This window comes from Artemia franciscana, chromosome 7, assembly GCF_032884065.1.
Source record: "Artemia franciscana chromosome 7, ASM3288406v1, whole genome shotgun sequence".
NCBI classification, from domain to species: Eukaryota; Metazoa; Arthropoda; class Branchiopoda; order Anostraca; family Artemiidae; genus Artemia; species Artemia franciscana.
Genome location: NC_088869.1, coordinates 19957979 through 19982133, shown reverse-complemented (window position 1 = coordinate 19982133; position 24155 = coordinate 19957979). Strand labels below are relative to the sequence as shown.

At 34.6% G+C, this 24155-nt stretch overlaps 1 protein-coding gene across 2 annotated transcripts in view; it reads right to left on the bottom strand.

Annotated features, from left to right (window-relative positions):
* Positions 1-23506, bottom strand: part of LOC136028960 (homeobox protein homothorax-like) — a 199741-nt gene extending 176235 nt beyond the window's left edge. Inside the window, exons 1-3 of one of the 2 annotated variants that reach the window (XM_065706955.1) lie at positions 23269-23506; positions 11564-11805; positions 7723-7864 (exon numbers count right to left, since the gene is read on the bottom strand). In XM_065706955.1, coding sequence (XP_065563027.1) covers positions 7723-7864; positions 11564-11805; positions 23269-23283 — 399 coding nt within the window. In that variant the 5' untranslated portion in view covers positions 23284-23506. Of the gene's footprint in view, positions 1-7722; positions 7865-11563; positions 11806-13924; positions 14074-23268 lie in introns of those variants that run through there. The other variant, XM_065706956.1, reaches the window with a different exon arrangement.
* Positions 23507-24155: the final 649 nt, after the last annotated feature.

Here is a 24155-nt window from a genome sequence, read left to right as displayed (position 1 = left end):
CGACTAGGCAAGCGATAAAAATCGACACACTTCCATCGCATCAGTGTACCCGTCAAAAGCACAATTCTAGAGCCTGGACATTTCTAAGATAGATGGAATTATACAAAAGAAGAATTTTCGGGAGCGGGGGGGGTGTGGTGGTCAAAACGGCATAGTATCAGTTTTTTGTGATAATCTTTAGGGGTAGCCTCGGGGAGGCTCTCGCATCTCCCCTCGCGCGTGGGTTCAACAGGTGTGAGTGAAATGACTAATAAAATTCTTTTAATGTACTATTTTTTATATTTTTTAATTGAGATTTTATACGGGTATTTAAAGGCTGTAAAAAAACTATTGCTACTATTCTATAAAACAATAATCATAATAAAATAATATTAATAATAGAGTATTGGTACCAATACCCAGAAAACATCTTAAATTTTGACCATAGCTTATTTCCATAAGTTTTATTTAAGGAGACTCGTAGGGCTATTTTCTTCCTTTCTGGCTTCTATTTTTCTACAAAAATTTATTCGTAATATTCAACTTTTACGAAAATATTTGGAATTCAGACAAACATTGCAGTTAGGAATATCTCATAAAAATGGATCTTGAACATTCTTATCTTCACATTGTTTTCACTTAAGAAATTGGCAAGTACAAATATTTATTTTTCAATGATAATCAACTCTGTTTATCTGAACAGTTTCTATTACCATCCAAATAATTTCACTAGATGATTTATAATGAATTAAGCTATTTGAAGATACGACTTTTAATAAAATTGAGAGAAAAAAACTAAAGGCTTATGTTTACAAAGCAAACGGACACTCAGGAAATTTTCATAGACGAAGGGGCACTGGCTTCCCGCCTCTCGGAACACCACGAGTGCCCCACAGTTTCGCCACGCTTGGCCCGACCCCCCGAAATGCTTGGCATACTTCCTAAAAGCTTTGCATAGTCCCGCCGCACTTGGCACACGCTACCTGGTGTACATGATTTCTAAGAGACAGTGACCCCTCGGTCATTTATGTCCAAAGATTGTATCTGATAGTTTCATACTTTATAGGTAATTGCAAAAACAATATGCTAAGCTGTTCTCAAAGGGAAAATCATCAGACCAGTGTATGTTCAATGCTACTTTGACCTACTAACCTTCCCTTATAAAATATCTTAGCAAAGGGTTTTTAGCAATTATTTGAAAAGTGTGAGTCAAATAGGGCCTTTAGGCTTGGTACCGACAACATTTATTTTCTCTGTATGCAAGTATTCAAACACATATATATATCGTTTCTTATGGTAGGGTAAATTTGGGGGTTCGAATTTGTCAAAACAACAAAAAAATAAGCAAATTGTGGAAAAATTGAGGACACAAAATTCGCAAAAATCATTGTTCAAGGGCCTCCTATGAAAATTAATGGCTCCTATCTCTTGCAAATGGCATTTGAACTTGCATCCCCCTGTTAAATAGTAAGAAACGGGATATATTCCCATTAATAACAAGATATACCTTTACACAACTTAACGAGCCACCCCAACCCTTGGATAGCATTTTAGACTTCTAATCTGACCAAAGTATCACATAAACAGAATGTTAGCTTTCGAATACAGTTTAGAATTTACCACAATTCGTCAAATTGATCTTTCCTTTCCTTCATTTTCATTTTTACATTCCACTTAAACGGATTGGGAGCAATGATTAAAACAGTTATTTCAACTATTAAAATTTCTTTCGAGTTATAGCTCATGAATTTGAGTGGATTGGTGTGCTGGATTTAGGATCCTTTGTCCGAGAGGGCGAGGGTTCGAATCCTAGTGTACCCAATTATTTGGTTTGGGACGGGGTCAGTGGTGTGACTCTGTAACCTCAGCCAGAGTCAACCCAGCTCTAAATGGGTATTGGAGAGATCTGGGGAAGGTAAACAGGAAGGGTGTGCAAAAGCACAGAATGGCTGGCCCTCATCCTCCCATTGCACTTCCTGGATGACGGAGCCTTGAGACGGAGATCAGCACCACCGGTTCGGACCTTAAGGGTCAAGAGCCGCAATCCTTTACCTTTTATACCTTTTTTATAACTCACGGAAAGTAAAGAAAATAAGATATTAAAATGTATTTTGTGTAAAAAAATAAATAAATAATAACTGTATTTTAAAATTTGTTTCGAGTAATTAGTTACCAGAAGTTGCATGGGCACCAATAAGCTGAATTTTAGAGGGAAGAGGGGCTTGCCTCGTCTAATCGGACTTGCAATGTTGTGTAATAGAAATCTCAAAGAAAAAAAAATTATAAGGAACAGTAAGTCAGCCAGGGGGGCTGACGGCCCCCTGCCGCCCCTTATGAGCGCCCATGAGAATTTGTAACTAAAAAAGCAGGCAATGTAACCTTTCATAACAACAATAGTAAAATTGTATTTCAAAGCTTATAAGCCATATACAAAAAAATATATGAGTATACAAGTAAAGCCGGTACGAAACATAGCCTACATGTAAACAAAATCAGTATTCAGATTTATTAGAAAAATTCTAGAAACTAAATTGCAACCAGAATTAATAAAATGAATCATGTAGTCTTTTTATGAAATGAGCAAACGCTTCTATAGTTGGGATAAGCTGATATTGAAATAAGTAAAAGATCTCCCCCCCCTGAAAAAACTTATCCCTGGATAAGCAGATTATATATATATATATATATATATATATATATATATATATATATAGAATCCCTAGAAAACTAGTAATTTTTTCGTTTACAAGCATAGGAGTTAATTGATTATTTTCTTGCAGATTAAGGACGGATGAAATTTATGTTTATTTTTATTATGTTTTTATGAGTTGGACAAACATTTCGGGGGTGGTTCAAACACCCTATCCCCCTGGATACGGCCTTAGTGCCCAGACATTTTGGAATTTTGTGTTGGCCGGGCCCCGAGTCCCCCCTGTATATGCCCCTGCTTCTTTTGGCTAACAAGACTAAAATAAAATCCTTATAGCTAGATACTTACATAGGTTCTTTAATTAACAAGCTATACCATTTGACCAAGAAACTGTCCTTAATCTTTTTACATGGGTAAAAGTTCAGTACCAACCTAGTAATTTTGTCGTTTACGAGCTCTGTGGGTGCTTCTTGCTTTAAGTTATTCTGTCCCTCAGAATGGCTCATAAATATATCAATGGACCCTAAGCTTCAAACAATGATGGCTCTACCGTTTAGGGATATAAATGGTCTGAACTTTATTGCATTTCAGCTCGTTTTTTGTGTCTGAATATGATACGCTAAGGACTTTTAAGGGTTTATTAGTTAACTTGTAAAATTTTCAATGGGTTGAAATATGGAACCGTATGGCGATGGTGTCTCAGTAAATGCGCGTTGAAATTTGGTAATGAATTTGTTAAGATTTTCACAAAACTGGGTGGTCAAAAGAAAGCAATATGTCAAAAAAGTTAGTGCGATTGCGATTCGGTCGTAATGCTGTCTTGGTGGCGAACGTCTATTTCGCGCCAAAGACTCGCAACTTTTTTAAATGAATGGTTTTTTATATGAATGAATGATTTTTTTTTTAATGAATGGTCATTTTGAAATGGCTCATTGAGATTTCAATTTATGTAACGAATTAGATTTATTTGGATTTCCATTGAAGAATGTCTTTTTGGGTATCTTCGTTAAAGAAAATTAAATAAAAATCTTTAAAAAACGACGAATTTGTCATACTCCTAGATTTTGAAAATAATTTTGACTCCTCTCATCAAATTTTTCTAAATCAACCGAACTGTTCTAAAGACAAACCTAAAACCAAAAATTCAGGGTTAACTATAAATATTGCTGGCCATGTTTATTATCGTTTTATTAACGTTGTCCAATTGGTTTTTCTTTTATTTTGCAGGCGGAGTAGGGGCACAAACAGGATTTTTTTTTTCGGGGGCTGAAAAGTCTTGAAAGACACTTTAGGGAGAACTATTGAAGAAACAAAATTGCAAATTTTACGAAGAATATAGAACGAAATTTAAGCTAGTACATAAAAATTCCTGTGCACAACAATAAGAGTTCAAAATGTTTCGACATCCCTTGTGTTCTAGCGATTTTTATGATCCCCCGACAATTGCTTCTATTCTAAATGTGATTTGCTGATTTTGTCGTCTTACGAAATTATACCCCTCCTCTCTGTGAAAGAAACTTCGTACGTTTTTGGGAAGTAGGCCTAACATTCAAGAATTGAAAATGTATTTGTCCTACAAAATGGAAGAATTTTAAAATAGTGCTCTATAAGTGAATAGTTCAGCATCAGAGCCTCCTCGGGGTTATGGCATCAGCCTACACCCCTAAAAATTTTGGAGCAAACATTAATAAATGATGAATATATATTTCCTTTTCTAAGATAACGGCCTTATTCCAGACTATGGCTTCATCTTTTCCATATTTAAAACAATATTAATAAATACTGGATATTGGGCAATTTCCTTCTCCAAGATAATTCATCCATTCCCACCGGTGGATGTTTGTTTGAATTTTGTTATTAAGAATCACCACGAGGCTTTAGCAGACACCTGGAGTATATCTCCCGTCTTGAGCATGTCCTGTGGGCGCAGAGTTTATTTTTACTGGGGTCTGACCAACTTAAACGTTAGAATGGCTCTCTTGACAGGTTGGAAAGCTTACTTTTCGTCACAATTGTCATAGAAGGTTGATTACTGAGATATAATGACTTAACGGAACAAATACTGCAGAAAGCGTCAACGTGATGAAGGCTTGGGACTAAAAAGAAAATTTAGACAAATTGGATATTTCTTTACAACGTCCGCAAGGATTCCTCTGTGCATAAATGAACAAATGAAACAAACACAGTTTTTTTGTGGGGGAACTGGAAAACAAAAAATTACATTATGGGAAATTGTATAAAATTATGGGAAAAATAGAAACTTCAAAATATGAATTATTTGAAGGAGATCCCACGACCAGTGGCGTTAATTCACAGAAATTTAGAGCCATGATTTCTAACGCGGGGCACAGGCCCGACTGATGGGGCATGACAAAATTTTGGTGGGTCCTGGGCAGGGAGTGGCCTTCGGCTAACTAAACTATAGAGCTTTAAAATGTGAATGATGTCCCATTTATATGCATTTAAAGAGCCATAAAGATATATGACAGCATGGCAATGACACAATACGAAGTATAAAAGGTATTGTATTCAGATATTATTTTTCAGTAGTATAAAATTTTCCTATACCAAATTTAAATATCGACAGGGGGATCAGGATTTTAGAAATGCTTGGTGGGCATGGCCCAAAATCGGTTAGGAACCACTGGTTTAGAGGGAGGGTCGAAATATATTTTTCAAAACCTTGTGGGGGTAAATCTGTCAGTTCTTTTCAGTAAACATGCAAAACAGGCATTTTTCAAAGAAAATAGCCCATAAACAAGGGATTTTCCAAAATCTAGGGGATTAAAAGACCTGGCAGAGCAGATACCCTCCCCAATTGAATAGTGACAATAGGTTCACTCTGGTAAAATTTTAGAGGTACCTTCAATGGTAATCCAAGGGAGCTACAAAAGAAAATACTCTTTTCTGAACCATCTTTATTTTCACATAGTTAACGTCTTCACACCGTTTTTTAAGACGTAACCTCCGAGCGATCGTTGGAGGGGCAGGGGAGGGACCAAATTTCTCTTATCCACTCTATGTGCAAAAATGCAAAACCTATCGATTAATTAACTTATATTATCAATGAACTATAATAGATGGGCTATACACGGAGAGGGAGGGGAAATTTCTCCGAAGATCAGCCCAAAGGATCCAAAATAGAGCTGAAAATTTGGGCCTAAAAACGAACCTTAGAGGTTCTGTCCTTCTTCACGTTTCCACATATACAAAAAGGTGCAAAATGTAATTTTCAAAAAAAAATCTAACAGTTTTCTAGACAAAAGTCTATTCCATCAAACCTTAGGCCTCTCTTCTAGAATTTTTTCTTCCGCTCCCAACCCCCTCGAGAATTCACACATGATAGAGGTTATAATAAGGCCCTTTATTTTCAGCATTTTCCTTTTATGGTACTAAATTAAGCCCATCCACTAGAAAATAATCCCTCCACCCCATCGAAGATTTCATACGGGCACTAATGATAGAGACTACCATAGTTTCGCTTTGCAGTTTCTCTTATTTTCAACACGTTCATTTTATAGTACAAAATTGCATTAATGCTAACACAGTTATTGACGCCTTTTGTTGTTCTTTTTCTGAAGTTTGGCAAATTTTTTTTTCCGACGCATTGTTGTTAAGTCAGTATTTATAAGATAAGAATCTCTCTTGCATTAGGACGCTGTCTGTCTTTATTATGTAAATGAGGATGCCTTCATTGTTTCCTATCGCTAGAACATAACAATGCGATTTGAATTTTTCATCAGTTTCCTTTCAAATAGCTTTTGGCTTTTAAAATGAGCCAATACCTTCCAAAAATTTCAAAGCCTTAAAATGAGGTTTCAGCTTTTAAAATCAGCTGATACCTTAAAAAATTCTTGAAGGAGCTTGTATAATGGCTTGACCTGCGAGGGGTTAGCTAATTTGTAAATCTGAACCCAATGCGCCACCAGCATTTTTTTTTCTGGAAGTATGAACTTATGCATAGGGCCATATCCAGGGTGGAACTTTGAGGCCCCCACCCCCGAAAAATTTCTCCGACTCTTGAATTGGGCGTGAAAATGAAGGTAAACAAACTATTTCTTATAAGAAACTAAACGCTTATTTGAGATTGTAAGACAAATTCCATGGGAAGTAAACTGCTTCCCCAACCCCAAAACAAAGATTCCCTTGGTATCTCCCCTCCGAATTAAAATCCAGGGTACGGTCCTGCCTACACTATTTTTTTTTAAGTAGAAGGTTGAAACAAAATCGTTTTGTCAGTAAGGTGAGATCTTCTTATATCTTGTTATATTATAAAAAAAATTGCACTTCATATAAATCGTTAATTTTCCAGGGGCGGAGGAGCCAATCAGTGCTTTCGTCTGTGGTTATACTTCCTTTATACTTGTGTGTGTGTGTTTTTAGTGTGTTCTTTTTTCCCTGCATTACCAACCATATCACCTTGCAAGGGGAATATGAGGGCGTATTTTTCTTTTATTGTTGTTAATTCTTGAATAAATCCATCCATTTAATCATGAATGTAGATAGAGTGAATTGGAGAGGGATCACCCTTATTTATAGAATCCGAATAAGGGGAAGGTCATTATTGAGCCCTTGGGCCCGATGCCAAATAGTCGCATATGTATGCAACTTTTGAGATTCTGGAGAGGGTTTGGACCCTCTTAAAATTTGGCTATGTTATTTTATTGTTCGTCGATCTTAATGCATGTCGTCAAACTTGGTACCCCCAAAAAGCAACTAGAAAATACTTGGCGAAAAAAGAAGAGGTAAACGACAAGATGGCGAAAAACCTTTCGCCAGGGCGAAAAAAAAAAGATAAACAACAAGATCATGCATATAGCATGATTTTTTTTTTCTTGAGGGGGGGGGTAATTTGACGAAACATAACTTTGATAAAACCGCAAAAAAGTCAACGAATTATACGAACAAACTTGAAATATATGAACAGAAAGAGAGGAGCATGAATCAAAAGCCCCCCTCCACTCCAACCTACTTGTATGCCTGAAAAATATTAATCGATAGGGAGAGAGTAAGTTATTACACATTCTAGATGGATTTAATTTATGCTTGCTATGAGGAAAAAACAACAAACAAATTCTCAAATATGTACTTACCTGTTTAGAAAATACTGCAATATCCTCGTTGAAAGACTCTGAAGAGCAAACATCACCCCCCGCAACGCCAGGGTCACGCGGCGTACATGTTGCTAATTCACACTTCTCAAATATTAGGGCCAGGAGAGGAAATAAGGGATGGCTGAAAATAAAGGATACTACTGTTTAGTCTACAATTTGCTACGATTTTGTAAGACTGAACTTTATTCATCACTTCTTTTCAAATCCAAACTTTAAAGTCTAAGTTTCGAACAAAGAAAATACGTAATTCCTTGGCAAAATTGTGCTCCAATTCCGTTGGTTTACATCTGTGACGTAGTTTTATAAGATGATCGTTATATTCCTTAAGCCTATACCAGAGAGCAAGGATAATAACCCCGCCCTTTTTTAAACCTGATTATTTTCTGTGTGAAGTTTTAAGCCTATAAAAAGAAGAAAAACGTATATTGCATCTGCTCGTTCTGCTGAGTGAAATTTTAAACCAGAGAAGTTACGAATAATTTGTAATTTACATTATTTTTTTCATGTAAATTCTCTGTGGTTCGACTATTCAAAATTTTTTTTTTATTTTTTTATTTTTTTTTTGTAAATTAGTTGCTTTTAGTCGTTCTGAAATAGTTTAAAACTTTTTAATCTAGATTTATACGCATGAATAAATACTGACTCGAGTACTTATTTTGGTCAAAAGAAAAATAATCTGATTTGCACGACTAAATTTGCAAATGTCTTTTGGCATACTGAGTAGTAGAGACGATAGTTGTTTTTTCATAGCTATAGTGTTATTGTGCTATTATAACACTGGAAGAATGACTAGTAGTTGAACAGAGCCTTACGGAAAAAGACTTGAATGTTGACAGGAATCATGGACATCATTCGGGGGTATGAGGCATGACTTACCTCTCAAAATTCCAAATTAGTAAAACATAGACCAGAGAGGAGACATTTTCTAAGAAATTCATGAAAATACTTTTCTTTAGTTCATATCAAAAGGATTGACAACCGCTCCCCGATACAAAGTTCACACCATTAGTATAAAACATAAGAAATTGAAGATTGTCTCAAAACAAGTTTATTGATTTTCAGTCTAAGCTATGTTGCAGGTAAAATGTTACAAAGAAACGAAAAAACATTCCAAACTGATTTTTTTTTATAAACTGATTTTTTTATAATTAATTTTTTTATATATATATATATATATATATATATATATATATATATATATATATATATATATATATATATATATATATATATATAATGTTTTTTTTGCTCATATATTCAATACTTCCAGCCTTTGCAGCTATACATGGTTTAAATATACATTTTTTTTTTTGCAGCGAAAAATTCAAATGACAAACAAATATGCTTTGCTTGGGTTTGTTCCTATTCTTCGAATAACAAAATCATATAAATATGGAGTGAAGCTAAAAAAAAAATAAAAAATAACACATACACAAAAAAAGAGAGCCTTTGATCCTGCACAGATTCTCCTCAATTCCCTATGTGGAGGTATGTTTAACCCCGCAGTTGTCTTTCTCTTAGAATAATTTTCAAGCAGTTGCCTCATTCTTCTAACTTTTAAAATACAAAAACAATAACTTCGCATCTAATTCAAAAGGAAATAACTCCATAAATTTCCCCATATTACGACAAGTAACATTTTTCCATAAGGCTAAATTCCCCATCTTTGACAGTGTTCAATATCATTTCTATGCGTAGATTTAATATGTCCAAAATTCACGGATAAAGATAATAAGAAAATTCTTATTAGGGGGGGGGGTCTAAACGGGCGTTTGTCTGAGAAAAGGGATCTTTCACATTATTTTTTTTTATGGACATTCCATACTCCTCTCAGTTGGTACATATTTCAACCATTAACCTTATCCTTTTTACCTTTTAAATATTTTTTTCTTGTCACCCTTTTCCCCTTCCCTTTTTCCTATTTTCACCTTTTAGACAGTTTATAAAAACCATATATTAAAATTACCAGCTCCTTTACGACTGTTTTCAAACATTTCCCCGTTTTCTCTTCCCTAGGTATGACAAGAGAATTATTTTTGTTCCCTTTAGATTTTTCCCTGGCATATACTGCCTGAAGGCCCTCCAGAAAGTGCCAAAGATGGTTGTAAACTTGGATTTACAGTCTTGAATCACTCAGATGATGCTTTAAGGACTAAGCTTGGGACATAGCATTTCTGAACTGAGACAAAATGAAGGGTATAAAACAGAAAAAGTATCTTTTAAGGTAGGACTAATATAGAGCATTCAGAGTATAAAAATAAAAAAGAATTATGAATATGATGCACAGAATTTTCGGTATTGACCAGCAGAAGAAAAAATATCGATTTAAATTTCAGGTTTTGAATGGATTTAGCCCCATCTATAACAAAGGGCAAAATTATAGCCGTGTTACATAGTCATTGTAAAACAGTTAGACAGTATATAATCAAAGAGCATTATTTCCGAAAATGTATTTAAGACAGAATTGACCAATTATGCTAAATAACAAATATCTGAGATTTTGAAGTAAATTTCTGATTTTGAAGTAAATTTCAACTGGATAACTTCTTGCGCTCTCATATGAGCTTAGAGAATTTATTTTACCCTCTTCCGTGAAAATTACCATAATTAAATGGATTGTAATTCTCTGAGCGTCTCTATTAACCACACGATCTGAAATATGTTTTTTTGTAATTTCTCAAAAATTCAACATTCTCTGAAATTATAAATATTTTTCAGATCGAACAAGATGATGGGGTTTAGCACTTGACACCAAGTGGGGGCCAGGGAGAGCTAAGGCAAACCCCGAAAATAAAAGGGCAATAGAAATCTTTACTTTGAAAATAAGTCGGCATAAATTTGCTCCTTCCCCTTGTATTCAAGTATTTTTTAAAACCAAGTTATTTTTAGCAAAGATATTACTACTTCTTAAAAAGTTTAAAGTTCCTTAATTTATTACCATCACACTGATTCATTAGAACATTCTGCCTCTCCTCCCTAACAAAATTTCCTAGCTATGTTCTTGGGTTATACCAAATATCCTATTATAGAGCACATGAAAAAGGTTCCAGTTCATAACTTTTACTGAGAGTCGTATTCCCTTTTATTTTGTGTTAAAGTTATTTTGTGTCCTTTCTGTTAGTTGTTGAAACGTACGGTCTCTCTTAAAGTTACTACATGAACACAGGATTCTAGAGACTTCGGTATGGTTACTTTTGGATATTAGTTCAAAAACAGGCCTTGGCCAAAATGTATCTTTGATAGTGCTCCAGACGTATCAATAGGTGACACCTACGGAATCTCTAGATGTAGGGTATTTATGTACTGAAAAAAGATAGACAGAATAAAAATCAAAAGAGGTAAAAATTCACGTTTTTAGTAGAAACAGTGTTTCCTTTTGTGCAACTCAAGCGATATTCGATAGCTTTTAATAAGAATTTGGTTGTTTCGTGTTTTTGATTGGGTTAGATTTATATGAAAAAAAGTATTTAAATAGATGACGCTTCGCTAGCATCGGGCGGATGTCAGGCAGATCAGGCTTCACATTTGCTCTTAGACAGGGTGAAGCTTAAATTTGTAGCCATGTAAAACTAATCGGTGAACAGCATGAGGACCACACAAAGATCTGGTCATATCCATTCAGATCTCGTCATATTCTGGTCAGATCTGGTCATGCCCGTTGTGAATTTATGTGAAACAAACTAGGAGACAATCTCAGGCATGGGTTAAATGGTCCACCCCCTCGTGACGTCCATAGTCTCAGCACTGACACAATAAATACCGACAGTAGGCACATGTTTGGAGAGATTGAGACGGTCATTAAAAGAAAAAAAAGCCGTACCCGTATATTGCATCTTTGTCCCGTTTGAGCACATCAGGTACAGATGATCCCATCACATGATTACTAACAGAGTTCACATGGTTTGTAGCCGAGGCCACCGCTGCCTGGTAGGCAGGGTGAAGCATCCCGTGTGAAGCATGATGGTGGAGCTGCTGTGTAATTGATCTATGAGCAGCATGAGGATCATACATTGAACCAGCCACGTCCATTGCACCATAATGTGCTAATCCTGACTCGTCATACTAAATAAAATAAATTAGATAAATAAATAAAAAAGGCAAATTTAAATAAAGAAATGAAAAGTAATAAAATACAAAAACCAGTAGTTGTAAGCATGAAACAAAATTAAATCGCATCATTATTCACTGGTTCGAAATATTAAATTATAACGCATTTTCAGTGCTTGCTCCTTTTATAATTTCTTAACTGTAACAAAATGACAACAGGATATTACGCATTTATTTATAAATGCGTAATGCACACAGCTTCTTTCTAAAACGACACTTTTAAGTTCCAAAAAAGTGCTTGGAGGACCCAGTTTCTAGACGCATTTGTCTCGTCACTTTTTCACTATAGACAGTCAATACAAAAACCAGTAGTTGTAAGCATGAAACAAAAATTAAGTCGCATGATTATCCACTGGTTCGAAATACTAAATTATAACGCATTTTCAGTGCTTGCTCCTTTTATAATTTCTTAACTGAAACAAAATGACAACAGGATATTACGCATTTATTCATAAATGTGTAATACACACAGCTTCTTTCTAAAAAGACACTTTTAAGTTCCAAAAAAGTGCTTGGAGGACCCAGTTTCAAGACGCATTTGTCTCGTCGCTTTTTCACTATAGACAGTCAATTTTAAATAGGCCCTTTCTAATTCAAGAATTCCTATCGCTCTTAAAAACAGAAATAACCTAGATAGCGCCACTAAATACGTTAATAGTAAAGTCTGAGCTAGAAAAAGAACTATAACATTTAAACTATAACTTCCGAAACTGGCCTCTTATAATATACCTTTTAAGACACTGTCCTGGGTTCCTCTAGCCTATATAATCTTTTAGCAGTTCAACTTTACTGATATAAAACGAAACAAATTACAGAGTAAAAGGTTCGCTCTGTGCAATTTTAGCAGAAGTACTTTCAGGTTATCCCATTGAAATTTCCTTATCCTACAGCGTATGAATTAAAGTTTCTGCTCCTTTCATTTGAGCTTTAGCTAAATTTGTTCCAGGATATCAATTTTTAATTTGTCTCATTGATAGCTTAAAAACAGCTCAATTATCTTGTTATCTTAATTATCTAAAGATTTGCGCTTTTCAAGATTCACGACAATCAAAAATTCATAAAATCACCTTCTAAGATGCTGTGCTGAATTCCTGCAGTCTGTGAAGTCTGTTGGTAGTAGATATTATAGAACTGATAGCTTAAAACCTCAAAAACGTTCGATTCATGACGCTTAATTTAGGGACAGGGGCAAAATAATAGTTTTCATATGTAAGGGGGAGGGTTAAGTTTGTCGTTTTTTGTTATATTTTTCAATGGAGGTATAATAAGGCATTTTTCAAAGAAAATACACCCAAAAAATTATCTTTCAAAACCTAGGGGAAAAGCACCTGGGCGGAGAAGAATCCCCCCCTAATTGCCGTCACTGTGAAATCTCCACCCTACATCTTATTTAAGAAATTCATTCAAGATCTGCAATTATTGGCATTCAAGGATATCACAATTTCACAGAATTACCCACACTATGAAAGCGTTAAACTGGTTTCTTACACCATACTTTTAAGATATTACAATGGATCCCATAGATTTCCAAGATCTTTTGGGAAGAGGTCATTAACACTACCTGACTCATTACTAACAAAAAACACCCTAAATGTCTTATTCAAGAGTTTCACTAAAGATCTACACTTACAGGAATTCACAAACAGGACAACTTTTCGCACAGAAATATGATGAAAATCATTTATGCAAGAAAACACAAAAATTGTTTCTTATGCCATACCTTTTGTGATACTACACTTAATTGACAGCTTATAAACCACTGCAAACACTCTATTTAATAGTTTCATTAAATATATACTCTTATAGGGATTCACAAACGACACAACTCCACACAAAAGTACGATAAAAATCATCAACGAAAATAAAAACCGAAAATGGTTTCTCATACCATATCTTTTATGACACTGTAATTAATAGCCTTTAATTGATTGCTTAAAAAAAACTAAAGACAATATTTAATAGTTTCATTCAATATATAAACTTGTAGGGATTAACAATCGGAACAAGTTTTCATATAAAAATACGATGAAAATCATTCACACAAAGAAACACGAAATGGTTTCTTATAACATACCTTTTATGATATTGCACAAGAATTGCTAAATTGACTGCTTAAAAACAACCCAAAATAGTTTCATTCAACATATACACTTATAAGGATTCACAAATGGCACAACTTTTCACATAAAAATATGATGAAAATCATTCACACAAGAAACCATAGGCGCTCCTATCCAAAACCCTACGAAGAAAAAAACCCTAGGGATTGAAGCACTTTAAATGCCATACTACAGTCATGTTTCGTGTACCATAATAGCCATTAACGCTTAAATGTTCGGACAAGGATGTAACTCGGAGCTGAGAATAGCCGCATTCTGGCCGCAAAACATTTGATGCATTTAAATTTGAATATTTCCTTCCAAAGAACAACTCCGCTTGGCATCTTTACAGAGATACATTGCATGAATATCTTCTTGAAGGGCTCTAGACAAGAAGAAATGGTGACATTTCAAAATAGCCACCGTGACATCCCAATAAATAGGAACAGAAAAATTAAAAGGTATGATGGATCTTTAAAAAAGGCTTGCATCTCACTGAATTGTCAAATTAAAAAAAAAAAAAAAAAAAAAAAAAAATCCCCAGGCCACCTGGCATGACAAGAAATGGTAAAAAAAACTTGAGTGGGGCTCAATCGATCGGAAATTGAAACAGAGAGCTTAAAAGGTATAAAGGATCTTTAAAAAAAGGCTCGCATCTCACTGAATTGTCAAAAAAAAATGCATTTCATAAAAAAAAAAGAAAAAGAAAGAAAAAAATGGAAAATCTTAGAACCTAGCAGTCATATCCACATGAATTTATTGTAGTAAGGATAGGGAGCGATTTGAAAAAAACACATATAATGGCCAATTATATAGAAACATCTCATAATAGCGACTGAGCTGTTAATATCCCAGTAAATGGGGATGGGGAAACTGAAGGGCATGAGAACGATGGATCATAGTAAATAGTCATGTGTCTTCAAAAGATTATTATTTTTTCTCGAGGCCACCTGGCATGGCTAGAAATGGTCAAAGAAACTTGGGCGGGGCTCATTCGATCGGAAATTGAAATTTCTTGTACCTTTTTAAGAGTGGAAAGTGACTGATGGGCAGCCAGTCCTTCTCCCGTGCCTGTTTCTGCTTCCTACCCCCAATAATCCCCTATGATATTGAATCAAGATTTTGGGACAGCCATTTTGTTCAAAATAGTCGAAAAATTTTTCCCCTACTGCCCACCTAAACATCTCTCCATTATTATAAGCATCTATAGCAGCAGTCCTCAAAATTTGGTACGCGTATCCCTTGGGGGTGCATACAAATTTTTAGGGGGATACGCGGCCGGCCCAAAAAAAATAGCCCTTTATCTCTAGGACAGGCAATTTTATTTATATTTTAACAATAGTTTACTTAGTACCGGTAACTGAGAAAGGGTACCTAAAATGTTTTGTAGGTAAAAAGGGGTACAGGGTCTAAATAGGTTTGAGAGCCCCTGCTCTATAGGAATACTAATCTATAAACAGTTAAGCAGCGATATAGATCAACAGACAATATGTGTTTCCATGGGATTGAAACAGCGTATCTACAATATCCTAAGAGGGAAGGGGTATAATTTTTTTTTTGCTTGGATCTTTTTTTTTAATCTTAACTTGGGAGAAGGTAATTGCAATCTAGGTATGCAATCTGTTTAAACATTTTTACATATTGAATCTACCTAAAAAGACCAAATAGGAATCTACCCCTCATGAACATGCAATGTAGATCGAAAGGCATTACTTGTGCCCAGTTGTGAGGGGCAGAGGTAAGTAGAAAAAAACTCGGTATTATATCCGTAGCAACTAAGTAAAGATTTTCAGGAATCGATCTGAAGCTTTCAAAGTATTATGGAGGGAAAGGAGAGAGGCGCATCTTTTTATTTGGATTTAGAGAGAGGGGTGAGGGGGTTAAAAAATGTGTGTGTCCAAATAACCTAAAAACATTGTCATTATAAGCCCCAGAGGATCTTTAGATCTATTCATGATGTAGCAGTTAGGTAAATCGAAAGACAATATATGCAGTGAGGCTATGAAAATAGTGCACCAGTAATATCTCGGACGACTTGGGGGGGATCAAGTTAGAACTTACAGGGAGTGTTTGACAAGGGTTAAGGGGCCTCAAATAATGTGCTTACGTAAAGATATAAATGGTCAAAACATTTTTGTCTCTTAAATATTAATTTGCCTAAAAAAAAGTCGAGATATTTTTCCGAAAAAAAGGCTAGAAATTAACAACTGCTTCGACAAACAACCGTATGATATTTAAATAGTAAAAACGTTTGAGCTAAGACAGTAAAGCTGCTATATACCATATCCAAGTTATTGATTTCTTTTTTACAGCATGGAAACTAACAACACTATTTAAACCAGTGTGGACACCTTAGACCAATATGGAAACTAAGGACACAACTTAGAACAATTGCGTTGGAATATTCAAAACAACGTGGAAACCAATGGGAGTATTACGCCATCATCTCTTTATTTCTTACATTGTATTTGCACTTATTTTGTCAAAATTAAAATATTAAACAACGTCAGGAGCAAATATAGGAGGGGGATATATTTAAAAAATTCTACGGGAATTTCGTTTTTTTTCAATTTTTTAATGAAAAACAAATTCATTTTGTTTTTTAAAAAGATACACAAAAAGGGACTTTTCAATGATTAACCAATAAAATGTGTTTAAAGATCTAGAGAGAGCAAAAAATCTCGGGACACATTGTCTCCACTGTCCCTTCAATTGGCACTCCTGGTTGCTTCGGAATATTTAAAAAAAAAAAAATAATAGGAACATTGCACTGTCATTTCTTTGCTTTTGGTAACATATTTGCACTTCATTTTGTCATAAATAAAATATTGGATTGGTCTTCCAGCACCATAAATATTTCAATAACATTGCAAATGGTAGCATGTCTAAGCCCAAGCTTATTTCGGTGATGAACCGGTCACATGAAGAGAACAAAACACTTATTTGATAATAATAAGATTTATTTAAATAAACTTTTTTATATGCTGGACGCCTCCGCTTAACCACCCCTTTTCCATGAGGAGTTTAGAACCCCATCAAATTTAAACCAACTGTGTATTTTAAAAATGCATAATAAATAATCTATACCAGTCATACTACCCCCCCCCCCTAAATACGGTCTTGTTACTTCATAAATCGTCGAAATTACTAGCAGATTTGAGTAAAGAGCAAAGCTGGGTAGGCCCCGATAGGATACGCCAAATGGCAAGTGCTGGCTATAGGCATTTATTCCTCCTTCCTCCATTATACATTTCAATAGCAGACAAGTAATAGATTAAGTTGGGCCGAGCTTGACTGGTGAAACTTGGCTACGCTTTAACTTGTCTATTTTCAAAATGGCTATTAATGACAAGTTAAATTAACCGAAATTCCCCTTTTTGGGTAATGAAGACAGCGAACCGGTTGTCGTACTTTTCAAATACATATGAATAAACATTATACCAACAACAAAAAACTAAATTAAAAAAAAAACTAGGAAAAAATGTCATCTCATGTTATCGATTATCCCTACAAAATCCTATATTATATCAAGTAGTCCACCCACTTTTTGCGTTTCTTGGATTGCGTCTCAATTAGTACCCCATCCACTGCCCCAACTAGATTTCAGAATACGTTCTTAAATCGGGGCACTTATACTGAGAGTCAACTATTATAAACTTGTGCAATTGGCAAACAATTTAACCAAGTAAATAATAAATACAGATTTTAATCAAGGGAGGTAGCTAATTCCACCTACGACGTCCAAGTGCCTTGGTGTTGCAGATAACAATCCAGAAGGAGTCGAGTGAAGTGTTTAAACTTCACTCAAGAGAATTCGATATACATCAGTCTCAGCATAGGGGTCTTTATCAATATGCCAAAAACTGACTGGCTACATCAAGTCCAATTCTCGTGGGATTTGGCCCACAATTCATAGGAGATCTTTGATATCTACTGATCTTCTCTTGAAAAACTTCCAGTGTTTATGTTTAAAGTTCCATTAATTATTATAATTTAGCTGATCTAGTTCAAGTTTATCCATCACGTATAGTTAAAGGCTGTCTATCAGATTTAGCTATAGCTTACTTCCGCAAGTTATAATCAGTGCATACTTTTTTTTTCAACTCAGAATTCCCGAACAAGGACATCCACAAAGCTAATATTAAATCGACCAATCTGGGGATTAAGACTTATAGGGGCACCAACTGGAGGAGGGCGATCGCCACCTGCATTTAAAAATTCCCTTTCTTTTAGTGTTTTCGTCGAAAAACATTGGCAACACTAAATTTCGAGAAAAAAACCTTTTTGCATCTTCAAAACGAAATTGAAGAACAATCCTTACCCCCACTACATTTTCATGAAATGGCTCGCCTTAAGACTTAGAATACTAAATCAGTGACAACGAGTCACCCACTCTCCATACATGGTGCACATCTCCGTGCACCACTTATTTAGCCAGATATGGCACAATTCCATCACATCACAGTTTTTTTGCCACGCGTAGCAAAATTCATGACTCTCTCAAATAAATATATGTACAACCCCCCATTGGCGGTCATAATCCCTCCACGTTATTTCAAAAATCACTTCGCATTTCATATTAGAAACCCTTTAATATATAACATTTTCAAAGAAAAGCACAACTATATTTCAGATTGGTTTTAAACCGAAAACATCAGAAGAGTTTACCGCCAAATCAATTAATTTTTTGAAAATTTTCAGGTTTATTATCTGTTTAGTACTATATCTGCCACATTAAAGAGACATCATTCTTTGTTTCTGAAATTTAACTATACATGCCAATACAGGTACATCCAAGAATCACGTCTTCATTTAAATGACAAGGCATAACATATTAATAAAATATTCAAAAGATTTATAGATAATACAGGTACGTACACATGATTTTTTTAAGGGGCGGAGAAAATTTTTATATAATAATCCGAACAAGAAGCACCAAGAAACTCAAGAAAATGTAGATTTTGGAAGGAGTCTGGGCCCCGAGGTTCATCTCCTCTACACAGATCCCTGGGATAATGCATTGATAAATCTATACCAGATTTTGCAGCTCCCGTGTCAATTTTTAAACTTGTTTCTCTAATAATGATGGGTTCGCTTATATAGGGACCACGTCAGTATTATCTTTCTTTGCGTTATTAGTACGCCCAGTGGAATTAGTAAACCACCACTGGACATCAGCTGTGTTTCAATCGGTCAATCTCTATCAAGATTTCAAAGTTTAAATATATTTTACTGGTTTCAGAGTGATTGTCAATGGGTTTACTTTATTATATATGGTATACATTGACAGAAAGACCAACAAATATAATGTATGAATGTCAAAAAATCGAGCGCCACAAGGGAGTTCAATAGTCAAAATTATAATTATACTTTTTATAATTATACAAAATGAAAATTATACTTTTTAATGTATTTACAACCTAATCTGGAAACGTCTGGTGAAACTATTATAAGGATAAACTTAACCATGAATAATTCTTGTCTTTGATTTCAATTTTATTGGTTAAACTAGATAAGAAGATATATAAGAAAGATACAGCATTTTTTAATTTAAAAATGTTTTTTTTTTTACTAAACAACATTTTTGAGAAAGAACCACATGTCGAATAGGAAGTCTTTGAAGTAGGCAAAAATGGTTCTGAACACAGCATGTGGCCAGTTGGAAACGGTTCGGTAAACCTACTTTAGACAATTAAAACTATTTTTACAGAAAAGTCAATTCACAATGGATTTAGTTAGACAAATAGCCGAACAGTTATACCACTGGCAAGTGAGAAGCGCACGCTAGAATAACGCAGTCTTTGTTTTGTATTTTTAACAAATAACAACAAAAATAGACCATATTTATAAGAAAAATATGAATAAAACCGAAATACTAAAGAGATATCGGAAAGGCGAAGGACCGAGCCGATCCCGGAGTTACGTTCCCCCTAGATATGTGAACCGTTGTCCTCTAAATTCCATTCAAATTGCCCATTTCCATCTAACATACCCCCCTCCCTTAATGAATTCCAACACAATTCTCTAAGACACTGAATTGTGCTCATAAAGGGTATTTACCCTCCATCCCTGGTAACCCCTTTGCAAACACAAATTTTGGATTTTAAGAGGTTTATTATTTTCATTTCACAATGTAATTTTGAAGAATCCTCACGCCTTCACAATTTTAATCAATACAGTCGTTGCTGATACTGGTCTAACATACCCCCTCCTTCCTCCCTCAATGAAGTCCTACATAATTCTCTAAGACGCTGAATTATGCTCATACTCTCCATCCCTTGTAACCCCTTTGCAAACTCAAATTTTACATTTTAAGAGGTCTATTATTTTCATTTCACAATGTAATTTTGAAGAATCCTCACGCCTTCATAATTTTAATCAATATAGCCGTTGCTGATACTGGAGTCACCGTAAGACTTGAAGCAAAGCTGTGCTTTTTGCAATGCTTTTATCAACAATAAAACCCGTATTTCCCCCTACGGAGCCTCTATTGTTCGGGGTATGAATAGATGCGTTCTGTGTACTAGCGACCGACGGGGTGCTACTGTAACAGTCACACAAACATCATGGGGAAAGAAAATCCCGTTCAATGTTTCTCATAACATTTGAACAACACGAAGAAAAAATTGCATTTGATATTGATAACAATAAATATCTTGGTAAAGATTTTTTCTGATTTAATTTTGTTAATTCTGACTAATTTTATTTTCATGAATAAGTGTATTGGAGCATGAGGTTTTAGACAGGAGATTTTCTTGGGGTGCAAGGGGCCCTTTGGGTATGTGTGCGGGCACACATACATCGATTTTCAAAATCATATTTTACAATAAAATATGTTTGAATAATAGGCATCCTATCATTTAAAATGTATGTTTGCAAATACATAAGCAGGGATTATGGAAGAGGCCTCTACAGTTTACGGACCCTGTGATCTATTACTTGGTAGCTTGGTATGTATAATATTATATTTTTGTGTTTGTATCAATAGCCTAATTTCATAATCCCGAAAATTTTGATTTTTTGCACACTTTTTAAGTTGTACCCATCCCCCGAAACGAAATCCAACGGAAGTGCCTGAGCAACAGGATCACTGTTGAAAGTATCGCTAACCAAGACCATCGCTATGTGGCAAGCGTGTCAAAACTATCTTACAAGTTATCGCTTTCTACTTCTTGCAATCTTCGTTTTAAAACAAGGTTATTATGGCCAATAAAGCCTTACATAGCTAGTAAATTACCAAAAATGATCCAGGGTTGTCTTGGCTCCTAAAAAGTTCACTAGAAAAAAAGCATCAAAACGTAACTGCTAGTTGAAGTTTATTAGTCAACCCATGAAATCGAAGATGAGGGGGGCACCCAGTGAACTTATCCTAGTTAGTCATTACCTACATGGTAGCTATTCGAACCATTTACAAACTTTTCACTCCTCATGGATTCTAAAGCGCGCACTGCGATCAAATTGTTTCATTAAACTTAATTTTTCAATTATGTTTATCACTTGCTATGGCGTCTGAAAAACCTTATTGTTTTTAGATTGTTAGTAGCTTTCGTATTTAATGTTTAAGAATAGTTTTTCCTTTCATTTATTTACTCCATTGTTGGATTTTTTTTGTAAAAATGAATAATAAACTACAAATCTATTTAAAAAGGAATGCTTTGCATATACTCAAAGGTCTTTTTGTTAGTAAAGCTTGAAGATCGTTGTTATAGGTGTAGTTTCTGGATGACACTAATAACACATAATTCAGTAACTCTAAGTATAGGACAAGCTGACACACACAGGAGAGGGGTCTAATAACCCCTGGATTTTTTTTTTTGAATTTCCGGCACTGAGTGTTCAAACAAAGAAATATTATTGCTAACAACCCCCCCACCCAAAAAAGACATACGTGCTTGAGCAGGAGTAATATTTTAATGGGTATAAGGGCAAAACTTAATCTGTTATTTGCTAACCCTTGAATTAGATGACTTTAACCTAACCATGTTTCTGTGTTATCACCTACAAGCCCAGTATTTTGAATCTTTATTCATTTCAGTCGCCACCCCCTTTCCCGGACACAAACAGAAAACCCTTTCAGTAGTCCAGCTTAATTTATTTTAAAAATTCTTATTCAACAATTTTAGTAATAAATTTTAAATTGTGTCCAAGATTACAGAAGGATATATTATCTTTACAGATGCTATCTCTAAATTTTATGATAATGGCCGAAGAGTCAATATTTAGAATAAATTTCCCGAAACTGTCCATTTTATCTGCCATTATTAAACTGGATTTCAGAAAAGTTTTAGACATCGATTGGAAGTTAGCTTAGAAGCTATTTAACAAATTTTTAGGTGTTTCGGATTATAATACAAGACTTAGAAAAAACTTGAAATTTTGATTTACCGACGGAACAGACGCTTGTAGCACGCATATGCTCAGAGGATTAAATATCAAACAGGTTTTACCTTTATCAATATTTTCATTGAATAAATCGAAAAATATACGAAACTGCCCCCTCCCACTTTGATTTTCTATATAGGCTATTCTGTATCGTAATTTTGAAAAATAAATAAAAAATACTTGCCCCCCCCTACATTACCGTGAATTGGTGCCCTTTTGATTAAAAATCAGTATTTAACATAATTTTGATATTGTAGAGATGACTTAGAGAATTTCATGCTTTCTTAAAGATTCAAATATGGTACTTGGGGATGATGTTCTTTCCATAGAATCATAGCAAAAATTTAGCAAGTTAAAATAAATTGATAATAAGGCTCAATCCTCTTTAACTACCTTCTATAAGGGTTAATAAGAAATACTTTTAATACACAAATCTGGAGTCTAAACCACAGGTATTTTTTCAGTATTAACGACTGAATGGAAGTGCCAATGTTGCATGAGTATGAATAAAAGGTACTTTAGACAAGGAAAAACATACTTCATATTTTAGCATACAAGTTACTTTTATTTATTTTTCCGACGGCATTTGGACCGACGGAAAATTTTTATAGGCTGTTTCATTCTTGCTAACAAAAACCAGTACGATTCAAAATCAGAGCTTCCGTTATAATCATATTTAGATATTTGGATTTTACCGACATATTTAGATTTACCGACGACATGATTATCCGACGGGAAATATTCAATTGATTAAAGATTATCAAAATTAAAAAGAAATTAGACACTAGGTAAATAACATACGAATTATATTATTAACATGTTTTGTTATTTTTTTCCTAATTCAAAATTTAATAAACAATATATTTTTAGAACTCTAAGCAAATGACGAATCCTTAGTTTGATTCCTGTACTAAGGTCAAAATTAATAATTACATACCCTTGGTTGTGCCATATTTATAATCCAAGATAATCCTAAAGAGTTTTTTTTCTAATTATTACACAATTTTCTATTCACTTATCATCATTATATTCCACAAAAAAAATTATCACTTTCAATCAAAACCCGAGGAAACACTTATTCTTTTTAATCCTTCTATATGCTATCACTGACAAGTAAATGACATAAAATGAATGATAGTACCCAAACGTGCAACCTTTACTGACTAACTGTCAATCATTTTCAAAAGAAATTTCTTAGCCACAACGCGTCGCTACTATCCAAATCTGCGACAGATGGGCGGAGCCTATAAGAAAATAGGCGGTGCTAAGGTGGAGTTTGAAAAATACAACTGGAATTTGCAAGATTTTATGAGTCAAACAGACATCCAATCGGTTAGAGGTATATGATGTAAAAGGAAACTTTTAACTTTTTTTTGCGAAAGTGTTTCAGAAACAGTTGGAATGTAGAACTGTTAAAAGCCAAACAGAGCTTATGTGAAATTCCTTGGAATAATTGTCTTTTCGGGGATTTGATTTAATTAGAATTATTATTTGTACACAAATATTAGCCTAGCTCCAATTCAATATCTACTTACTTGAAAATAAAGATTCGAACTATAATAGTTGTTAAAAATAAAAACAGTTTTTAATAGATGTTTGAATATTCTGTGCTAGAGGTGTTTAATCACCAACAGTGGTTTTTGTTCAGGAGAGGGGCTAAAATGCACTTTCAAATCTAGGGGGAAATTTTGTTGTTTTCAATGAAAGCACCAAAAGTCATTTTTTCAGTACTGGAAAAGGTATTTTTCACAACCTAGGGGGAAAAGTTTGAGAGGTCAATTACCCCCCCCCCCCTCCCAACCGACTTCAAGTTCAGTATTATCA